Source organism: Sinocyclocheilus grahami, unplaced genomic scaffold (genome assembly GCF_001515645.1).
Source record: "Sinocyclocheilus grahami isolate Dianchi unplaced genomic scaffold, SAMN03320097.WGS_v1.1 scaffold1087.1, whole genome shotgun sequence".
Taxonomy (NCBI): Eukaryota; Metazoa; Chordata; class Actinopteri; order Cypriniformes; family Cyprinidae; genus Sinocyclocheilus; species Sinocyclocheilus grahami.
The window spans coordinates 101,252-112,696 of NW_015506266.1; the positions used below are offsets into that span (position 1 = coordinate 101,252).

Below are 11,445 nucleotides of genomic sequence, written 5' to 3' on the forward strand. Positions count from 1 at the left end.
TGGTTAATTATTCATATTTCCTCATGAGCTGATTCGTTACACAGATTATAATACTGTTTTAATTGGAGCCTCTCAGGGCTTTGTCCTCAGTCCTTTGCTTTACTCCCTCTATGCCAGCAACTGCTTGGCTAAGCGCAATTCTAGCAAACTGGTGAAGATCGTGAAATGAACTGGAACCCAAAAAGATCTTCCGAAATATAAGAGCTTTAAATGTAAAACTTACAAGATGCATATTACAAAAAAAGAAAACATGTTCACTGTACATGCGTGACAAATGCATTTTAAAAGTGCAAATGTTTCATGTATTTATTCCTGATGAGTCACATTTTAAGTATCCTCAATTAAAAATAAGTGACCAATTAAAAATAGATTGTCACAGGACCACATACAAATATTTTACATGATCAAAAGGTACATATGAAAATAAGACTCAAATAACAATGTCATTTTGATCCCTTTAATTACATTTTTTTTCCAGTTGTTCATAGTATTACACAGAGAAATTAGCCACACAATTAATTTTGATTGCATTATGTTATTCATACATTTTTTTTTCTTTTTTTTTGTTAATTACATTATTTCCTATTTTAGTGCTAAAGCTAAAAAAGTTACACAGGAACTAGCACACTGATGTCTAACCCATGAGGACATTGAGACGTAAATCTACTTCACAGAAAATAAAAGGGTTTCATTGAGGAGAGTTCAAAAAAAGAAGAACAAAATGGATACACATTTACATTCACACTTGTTTATGTACGAGTCATATCGTACGAATTCATACGAAATTGGCAACTCATTTATTGAGAGTGCACTGTAGATGAAGTACTGTTTTCAAGTCAGCATTTGCTTGAATAAACACCACTATTATTAATCCCGCAGGTATTTCAATTCTCAAACTATTTTTGTGATTGCTTTATAACTGGACGTATGAATAAAGGTCATTGTACACCGAGTCCGAAATTTTCGTAATTTATTCATTTTTTTTCAGATTCGTCATCCTTTCCTATCATAATGCTTGCTACGGGTGCGAAAACGCAGAAAATCGAACCTGATCAGAATTTTGTCATTTATTTTTATGACGGACGAAAGTTTCGGAGGCAGTAAACATGATTGACACAACGTGAGGTCGTATTTATTTTTTAACGTGCGAAAATTTTGGACGACAATTTCGGACGCAGTGTGCAAAGACCTTAAGTGTTTACATGTGTAATTTTGCACCAGTTACACTTAATAATTCCTTAAACGGTGGCCTTTTATAGGGGAAAGCCTCTAAAAGCCACTAAATGCCCACCATACCCTCATGACACTCTGTAAGTACGTCATACTTTGGCGAATTGAATTCGTCCAAATTCGCAAACACGAAAATGGGTACGCTTTCTCGTGAGACCGGGTTTAAATGTCTTTATGGGTGTTCTGTCGGCTTAGTTATGACACACAAGCAGAACACATTTCTAGTTTCTCGTTCATACAACTAGAAAATATTTCTAAATTTAGCCACACATTTCCTCTGGGGAGCTGACGTGCACTTTTGTGATTGTGACTGGAAAAAAGGATGTGAATGTCTCATGCAGGCTTAAATACTGGCATATTTTCTTGCGGTATCTTTTATTTAGTGACTTTCAGAGATGTGTTTTACAAATTAGCTGATTTCATTGTACATGTAAACACACTCGATGGAAGCACTTGTCCGACTCTTCTACTAATCTTGCCCTCACCTGAAGGTCAACTTGAAATCGATTTTATTACTTTCTTGATTCGTGTTTCTGCTCTTACTAGAAGCGATTCATCAGTGCATGCTAGTCTTCGTAATCTTTCATCAAACTCGCTCAAACAACTTTCCTTTTCGGCTTCCGGCATCGATTTCTTTTATTCCCAACCACCATCACACAGACACCTTTTCACCATCTAATCAATTCCTCACAGATTACTCCCCGTCCAATGTTTATGTCCGGTTTCACAGATATTAATGTGTAACTCATGTCACTTGACTTCAAAACAACGATTCCTGTGACTTTCTCGCAGTTCTTTCCTATGTATGACCACACTCTCTCACTGAAATAAAAATGAACGTAAAATCCGTTAAAAAAAAAAAAATTTAAAATTATAGTCTGATGTGGTCAAGAAAATTCCGGCATGCATTTCAGAACAAGCAAAGACCCCAATGGCCCCAACCCCACAACCAAACAAAAAATATATATAATTACAGTATTTTTCCTTTCTTGCTTTTATGTGTATAGCTTTTTTGTTAAGGGCAAATGGAAGACATGAGGTGGCTGTCATCTACAGAGACGAGTATTTCGGCCGAAAACTTTCACCACCATCTCCGACAATACTGCACCCCGCTCACAGCAGCAGGATTATATAACAGAAAAAAATAATACAGAATACAAAAACGAAAAAAGCACACCAAAAAATAATAATGACAAAGAAGTTGATAGACACACATTATGAGCTTATATACTCTTTTCTCTATACTTTTGTTTAGAAATTCAACATGTAATTAGGAGAAACATCGTTGTTTATTTTGTCAGTGACGCTCGTCGTTATTTTTATTAATAATCAATATTCATATTAGAAGTATTACTATTGGTTAACACTACATTTGGGTCTCACTAAAGGCCCCGCCCATGTCACAGAGTTAAAGGGCTCTATCATCTGCCTGACGGGTCGGTGAAGGCAGGGAGAGAGTCGTCATCATCCGTCCGTCGTCACGCACGAAACTCACGTTCCGCCACCCAGAAGACTGAAGCGTTTCATCCGTCCATCTCTCTCCCCCGCTCTGGTGCTTCTCAGCACGATACCTCCATGGTATGGGACGGGCTCGGCGGGAGCTGTCCGCCCTGCGAGCCCTGGGACAGCGTGCGGGATCGGGAGCGCGAGCCCTCCATGGAGTAGGAGGACGAGAGCGAGGTGGTGCGCGAGCGCGAGAGACGCGTCATGCAGGACGACGCCACTGAGAGAGAAAGAGAAGCAGCGCAAACATAAGCGAACAAGCAGAAGAAGAAGCCGAAAAACAAGGAACAAACAAATAAATAGGCCTAAATAAAAAAAAAACACTGTGAGATGCAAACTCAGAATTCCGCGAAAAGCCAAAATTCCAAGATGTAAATTCCAACAACAGCATAAATACAAATATGACGCTTCAGTCAGTGATTTTTTTTTTTTCCCCAACAAAAGTGGTGCTTCTCAGCACGATACCTCCATGGTATGGGACGGGCTCGGCGGGAGCTGTCCGCCCTGCGAGCCCTGGGACAGCGTGCGGGATCGGGAGCGCGAGCCCTCCATGGAGTAGGAGGACGAGAGCGAGGTGGTGCGCGAGCGCGAGAGACGCGTCATGCAGGACGACGCCACTGAGAGAGAAAGAGAAGCAGCGCAAACATAAGCGAACAAGCAGAAGAAGAAGCCGAAAAACAAGGAACAAACAAATAAATAGGCCTAAATAAAAAAAAAACACTGTGAGATGCAAACTCAGAATTCCGCGAAAAGCCAAAATTCCAAGATGTAAATTCCACATTTTTTATTTTTTTTTAAACGCAACAGCATAAATACAAATATGACGCTTCGGTCAGTGATTTTTTTTTTTTCCCCAACAAAAGGTTTTCTCTAGTTAATCTGACACCAAACAGGTAAAACTAACCCAGACAGCAACCAGTGTTGGCCCACATCTGGTCTGCATGGATCTGGGCCAACACTACGTTGCTGTCTGGGAATGGGTTAAACGTTTTGTTACTGATAATGAGAAGCTAATCATTGCTGTGATATTACTACAGTTCAAACGTTTGGGATTCGGCAAGATGTTTGTGAAAGGCGCCAAGGCTGCATTTATCTGATCAGAAATACAGTAACATTTTTGTTGTTTTAATATATAGTAAAATGTAATGTATTTCTGTGATGCGCAGCTGTATTTTCAGCATCATTACTCCAGTCTTCAGTGTCACATGATCTTCAGAAATCAGTATAATATGCAGCTCAAGACACATTTCTGATTACTATCAATGTTGAAGACAGCTTGTTACCTTTGTAGAAACCATCAGACATGTTATTTTTTAGGATACTTTGATGAATAGAAAGTTCAAAACAACAGCATTTATTTGAAACCGAAATCTTTTGTAACATTATAAATGTCTTTACTGTCACGTTTGCTCAATTCAATGCATCCCTGCTAAATAAAAGTACTAATTTCCTTCTTTCTAAATAAATCTTACTGACCCCAAACGTTTAAATGATAGCGTAAGCAAGCAGTGGTTGGTTTACATTTTTGTGATATTTCTCGATAAAATGCTCTCAGGTCACTTACTGTATCCCATGCCTTGAATGAAGTATTTAAACGCTTCTGTCAGTTTGCTGGGCTGTGGAGACACACATTTCATTTAGACTCCAAACAGATTTCATCTGAATAAATTAATTGTATTGATAAATAATGATGTGACTAACCTGAGTAAGCTGTGGCATCCCGCCGGCATCCGCCATCTGAATAAAAACAACAGAGAGCTCATATAAAAATACACTTGCTTTGTCATTTTAAGATGATTAAATTAACAAGTTATTCAAATGAAATGACCCATTGATAATATGTTATGCGTATGTTTGCTCTTCTTTAATGAAATCTAATAAAAGTACAAAATCAGTCGTGAAACAGGTGAAGTTTAGACCTTGAGAAATGAGGTCGTAGTTGGATCTAGTTTGCTGTTGCACTCCACCTAGAGGGCAGAAACAGACGTGCAGTGAGATGAATCGAGGATTTCTGTGGATAAGCCATTTCCTTTTTACGACTGACTGACATAAAGACTTACAGCAGCTTCCTCGTACGGAGCCTGATCACCGACCACCAGCATCACAGGACATCTGAAAGACACAGACACGTGAGGAGACGCCAGAAGAGAGACGTCTGTAAGAGAGAATGGCTTTATTTGTCGTCATTCTTACTTGAACGTGTTATTCCTCTCGACGTTCAGATCTCTGCGACTGCAAGGCAGAGAGAAAAACATAAATGTTTGATTATTAAGGTGCTAAAAGTGCATTGTGTTGTATCACGTGTGTGAATATGCGTGCTGGTACAATGCATCACATCTTAATTGCATGGAACTGATAGTTATGGATGGATCACTTTTTAATGCAATTTGAAGTGTATTTTTGAGCATGCAAGTACACAGCATTCAAACGTACATAATTAATTTCTCATACATTTTCTGCTTTGGTAGTATGATCAACAAGATAAGCCATTTCCTTTTTACGACTGACTGACATAAAGACTTACAGCAGCTTCCTCGTACGGAGCCTGATCACCGACCACCAGCATCACAGGACATCTGAAAGACACAGACACGTGAGGAGACGCCAGAAGAGAGACGTCTGTAAGAGAGAATGGCTTTATTTGTCGTCATTCTTACTTGAACGTGTTATTCCTCTCGACGTTCAGATCTCTGCGACTGCAAGGCAGAGAGAAAAACATAAATGTTTGATTATTAAGGTGCTAAAAGTGCATTGTGTTGTATCACGTGTGTGAATATGCGTGCTGGTACAATGCATCACATCTTAATTGCATGGAACTGATAGTTATGGATGGATCACTTTTTAATGCAATTTGAAGTGTATTTTTGAGCATGCAAGTACACAGCATTCAAACGTACATAATTCATTTCTCATACATTTTCTGCTTTGGTAGTATGATCAACAACAACAACAACAACAACAACAACAAAGTGACGATACATGCAAACAATGAATGATGATGATCTTTGACCATCACAATTCTACATCATTTTGTCAGATTTTCAATTTTTTTTATTAATAGCAACTAATGAAGCAGACATGTGTGTTCATTATATTTAATTATTACTACATTATTTTGAAAAAAAACATGTCAAATGAAACATTAAGATATGTTTATTATTATTGGGATGCAAAAAATTAATCATAGTGTTCAAAATGTACCAAAGTTTCAACAATCTGACTATATTGTTGGTGTAATGAAATCCATATTTGGAATATATGGCTTTACCAAGTCCAAATCAAACAGTAATTTAGCAAAGTTTTATACACACGCCACTGTATGCTTCTGGCTGTTGAACTGTTTCCGTGGTGCATGTGTGTGATTTTACCCCTGGTAGCTTTTCCAGAAGAGCTCGATGTTGATGAGGTTTGGCGCTTTAGAGATTCTCTCTCTGTGAGTTTGAATGAGCTCTGTGTTTGCCGACATCTCTTCCTGAAAACAAACACACACACACACACACACGACAAATCAGTGTTTAACCTTTCACACGCCGTCATCTTTGTAATCATTTTGTATAATGCCGTCCTTTATAATGTTCCCTGAAATACTTGATTCTGATTGGTCAGTCACATCATTCTGTAGTCAAACATTTCTGAGTAATGATGTTAAACTAGAATTGGACACTTTTCCATTTCCAAGAACTGGCTGTGCTAGTTCTGATCCAAAGCCTCTTCTTCTCATGTAATTTAATGTATTTAATGAGCTATCACCATACTTCTTTGGTTGATTAATCACAGTATATTAAGACAATTGTTTTGTATACAAGTGTTCTAGAAGGTTATGTTTAAATATGCAAATGGTTTTAATGTCAAATTATATATATATATATATATTTTTTTTACAGAAGGGATTTGAATTTTTTCTTTTTATCATTCTATTAATCAGAAAATACTGTCAATAGGAATAAAATGTTCAATCTATCTATATCTATCTATCTATCTATCTATCTATATAAGCATGATAATATACAGTCAGTCATTCATTATCAGAAAAACAATCTACATCATGTTGATCAGAAGCCCTCTGATACATATTTATCTAACAGAGACAAACACACATTAGCCTCGTGCGTTTGTGTCGATGTTGATCAGAACGAGCCCTTCCACGGCGTCAGGGTTAGTCAACTGTGTGTGAGAGAGAAAAACTATGCTGTCGCAATCCAAGGCATTATTGCTTGTAAATAAGTCTACATTCTAATGCAAAATCCGGTGATAAACAGTGAAATCTCCATCGAAGATGGCTGATGGAGTTTATTTTGAGAGTTTATCATTTTTACTGTATATTTAAACAGTCTGCAAAGTGTCATAATATTCAATGCCTCAGTGTGCGGTGTTGTTTTTATTTTGGCCAGCAGAGGGCGTCATTCAGTCTTGGAGTGCCTGCTTGTGTTACATCTATATATATATATATGCTGTATTTTAACAAATTAATGTTGCAGATTTTAAAAAAACTGAACTTTAATTGTTTAAATTTTAACAAAATTCAAAGATTTTTGAAAGACAACGTCCACCAAAGGGTCATACTGAACTCCTAAATAGATCAAAGTAGTGAAAGGATTTTATGATAAAGCAATAAAAAGGGAAAATATTGTAAGAAACTATATGGAGAGCAACAAAATAGTTTTCATTTCAGAAGTATATGCACCTAAATGAAAACTAAAAATGTGATCAAATGAAATGAATCTGAATAATGACCATATGCATAAGTCATTTACATATCACTCCAAGAGTCCATGATATTATTTTAATGTTTTTTTTTATTCAATAACCTGTTAATTATGAATGATCTGATAATCAATAAACTGATTATTTCTTTGATTAAAGAAATACAAAATGTACTTTTTGCACATTAAAAAGAGAAAAAAGAAAGAAACAATAATAATGCATGCAATGGTCAGATGTATAACTCACAGTGAACTTGGACAGTATGTAAGCGCCGGCTCCGACTCCAACACCGATAATTGTGCGGAAACTAAACGAGAGGAAAACAATCAACGGTAATACATTCAGTCATATGAAGATCAGAGCTGTTGTCAAGTACATGTGTCGTTTGCAGGCGTCACTAATGACGATTTAAACATGCAGTAAATGTTGACTCACTTAAAGTACTGCAGGACAGCGGGGAGCATCTCAGAGACCTGATCCATAGATGCATACTGGTATCTGTCAGAGAAAATAAAAAGGTTTTAGGACTCTTAATATGTCTAAAACAAGACACAGTGGCCTGCAGACATTTGAAATCATAAAAATAGTCTCGGAGTCAAAGTCTCAGCAATCACACACACGCACATATATACTGTACATACACATGTACATACATATGGGTGAAATATGGACAAACCCAGCTATTGGGTTGTTTTGACCCAGTGGTTGGGTTACTACCCAGAAGGGTGGGTTAAACATTTAACCCGACCGCTGGGTCAAAACAACCCAATAGCTGGGTTTGTCCATATTTCACCCAGCACTGGGTTGTATTTAACCCAGCATTGTTTAGAGTGTAATATATATTTACACATTAATATATACAGCACATACCCGGCAGGATAAATGGCCGTGCCGTCCTCTTGTCCCGGGGCGTTCACGTGAACCACAGTGAAGTTCTTCACGATCTCCTGCATCTCTTCAAACTTAAACAGGGTGGAGAAGCAGCTCTTACCTGAGAGAGACAGACAGATGAAAATAAATAACTAATAATTGAATATGCCTTGACCCGAGGTTTGGCTTGAGGGCTCATGACTAGCAAACTACTTTCATCTAAGTAACTGTTAAACTGGGATACAAGAAAGCATTTAAACATAGAAAAATTACACAAACACCCATCACTGCTTCTTATGTTTACATTCATTTATTCTTTTTTCACTCATCATATTTAAAACTACACAGTAGGCCCAACGTGCTAAACATGGCTAATAGTAATAATATAATCAGAAAGTATACAACAATGTAAACACACACAAATAACACACATATGCCTTTAAACAACCAAATGGAAAGAGATAAGAGATTGGCTTATTAAAATGACAATGTATCAACTTAGAAGTACGTTATGTATTGACAAAATTTGTTTTGAGCAAGTACAGAATCAGTTTTGTTATTTTCAAAAGCAAATGTGTCTGACATCCCAATTTTTCAGGAAACTGAGAAATGTGTTCATTTTCACTTTTATAAAAAAAAAAATCAAAATAAAAAGTTGTAAAGGAATCATTCTTTTGAGTCAAATCTTTGCAATGAATCTTTTGAACTGGTTCACAGCCTGGTCTGAAAGAGTCATTTTCAAACTGAACTACACTACATCAATACAAATGGTTCTGCATTTGCATTTTGCACTGATTGTCTACTTATTAAACTAAGATCGGTTTCTTTTTGACATTTTAGTGTAGACTAAGCCTGACAATGATGGTGGCTCATGACTCGCTTAATGTCACTTAATGTCTTATGTGTTTATTTTGGTACTGATGCACTTTGACTCTGTTTGGCTTGTTAAACACACTCATCAAGTGTGAACCAACATGGTCTGAGTGTGAAGAGCTCATCTTGTTTAGCATGATGTGCACAGCTGCTTTTAAATCATCATTTGTATTATTAGATACAGCATCAGTTGTGCTGCAAAGAAAATAAAAAATGTTTGTTGTACATTTCCAAGAAACAGGGTTTATTTTCACACCTGCTTCATTACAGCCCAATAAATATCAGTCCAGAGAGAGTCTCAGACACAAGTGACACTTTCTGAACTTCAGCTCAGACTCAACAAGACTATTTTACAGAAGCTCAAGAATGCCACAAAGGTAAATGACAGAGCCACTTTATACACACACACACACACACATTGATGAACGGACTCAAACTTGGCTTGCAAGATTAGATTATACCTGTTCCAAAGATAGCTAGGCCTTTAGAGAGCAATGATTTTAGACCGGTTGCATTTGCATCTGTGATTATGAAATGTTTTGAAAAGTGTGTTATGTTTGTTAAAAGCAGAGGTTGCTAACTTAGATCCCTTACAGTTCACCTATAGACAAGGGAGAGGAACTGAGGATGCTATTTACAGCATTATGCACTTGATTTTCAACACACATTTAGAAGATCCTAAAGCTTATGCTTAGTTACGGTTTATTGATTTTAGCTCTGCTTTTAATTTATATGATGAAGCAGCTGTGTTAACCCATGTATTATTAAACCATTTAATCCCACATTTTTCACAGATATGAAAATATCCACATGATGTGTCATTATTAACCCTTTTAAATAATCAATAATAATTTTTTTGTTTTTTATGAAAAGTGTGTGCAAAATCGTGTTTTATGGTCGGTCACAATTGTGACTGGTGGGATAATGTGTGTAATGAAATAACATATTTATACAGTCAAAATAATTGTTATATATCTTAGCCCAGCTATTTTAAACTGTTTGATCACATTCTAAGGTTACTATTATGCATAAAAAAAACATATACAACATTGATAGGAATACTGAGATAACAGACAAAAAATACAACCATCAACGTATTTCGAAATTGTTACTTTTTTGGAAAATATATCATCAGATTTTTATATTAGTGCTACCAGTATTACAACATCAATATTGTAACTTATTTGTAACATTTGAACTTTTAATTTAGTGCGATATTTTGTCATAGCAACATTTTAGTGTAATTTTCACTAATAATTGCAATTAAAGAAATACTCTTTGAGAGAAGCAGTCAATCAGCGGAAGTTAAAAGCAGATCATAAGTGTATTTATTTCTTGTCTCATTAGTGTTTAGCGCAGTTGTCATTGCTAGAAAACGCTTGTTTTGTTTACTGTGTTGAGATGTGCTGAAGTTACGTTTGGTCTCGTACTCTATCGCATACCGTTGTCAGTGTCGTGCGCTTGCTTAGCTCTTTGTTGTGATAAACAGTAAAGTGTGTTTTGTCAAACGGGTATAAAAAAGGGTAGTACACCACAGCAGCCCTCGTGTAAAGACCCTCGACTCTACCGTGCAACTCCACAGTGTAGGGACACAGACAAGGGACATAAATATCGCTTTTGACTCTTTTTTACACCTTTCTTCACTTCACTTTCAGTTTTTATGACCAACTCTTACTATGTGTTTCCATATCACTACTATTACTACCACTCGCAAACCACGCATCACACACTATAGGCAGCGCAATCCTAACAACCTGTGCACTTTGCCTATGTCTGCTAATACACTACTTTCTTTTTCTATTGGTCTCTGGAAATGTCAGTCTGCAGTAAACAAAGCAGATTTCATTACATCTATTACTAGTCATTCAAGACTAAACCTCATGGCCCTGACAGAGACCTGGATCAAACCAGAGGAAACTGCTACTCCTGCAGCACTCTCCAATAATTTCTCATTTTCCCACACACCCCGTCTGACTGGAAGAGGTGGAGGTACTGGCCTGCTTATCTCTAATGACTGGAAATGTATTCCTTTACCTTCTATGGGTATTAGCAGCTCCTTTGAATCACATTCAGTCACTATTACCCAGCCTTTTAAAATCCATTTTGTTGTTGTTTATCGACCCCCAGGACCACAAGGTAACTTCTCGGATGAATTAGATGTGCTGCTCTCAACCTTTCCTGAGGATGGTACTCCCCTAGTTATGCTTGGAGACTTCAACATCCACCTAGATAAACCTCAGGCTGCAGACTTCCACACTCTGCTTG

At 37.0% G+C, this 11,445-nt stretch overlaps 1 protein-coding gene across 1 annotated transcript; it reads right to left on the reverse strand.

The window, feature by feature from the left end:
- Positions 1 to 2,214: 2,214 nt before the first annotated feature.
- Positions 2,215 to 8,592, reverse strand: LOC107566593 (protein NDRG2-like). Its single transcript, XM_016252083.1, has 13 exons — positions 8,581 to 8,592; positions 8,308 to 8,459; positions 7,873 to 7,935; positions 7,684 to 7,744; positions 6,837 to 6,897; positions 6,102 to 6,231; positions 5,391 to 5,429; positions 5,258 to 5,309; positions 4,653 to 4,700; positions 4,435 to 4,470; positions 4,298 to 4,349; positions 3,180 to 3,350; positions 2,215 to 2,782 (listed from the first exon to the last, which is right to left on the reverse strand). The coding sequence occupies exons 1-12, from the start codon at positions 8,590 to 8,592 to the stop codon at positions 3,187 to 3,189; spliced, it is 870 nt and encodes a 289-aa protein (XP_016107569.1). The 3' UTR covers positions 2,215 to 2,782; positions 3,180 to 3,186.
- Between the last annotated feature and the right edge of the window lie 2,853 nt (positions 8,593 to 11,445).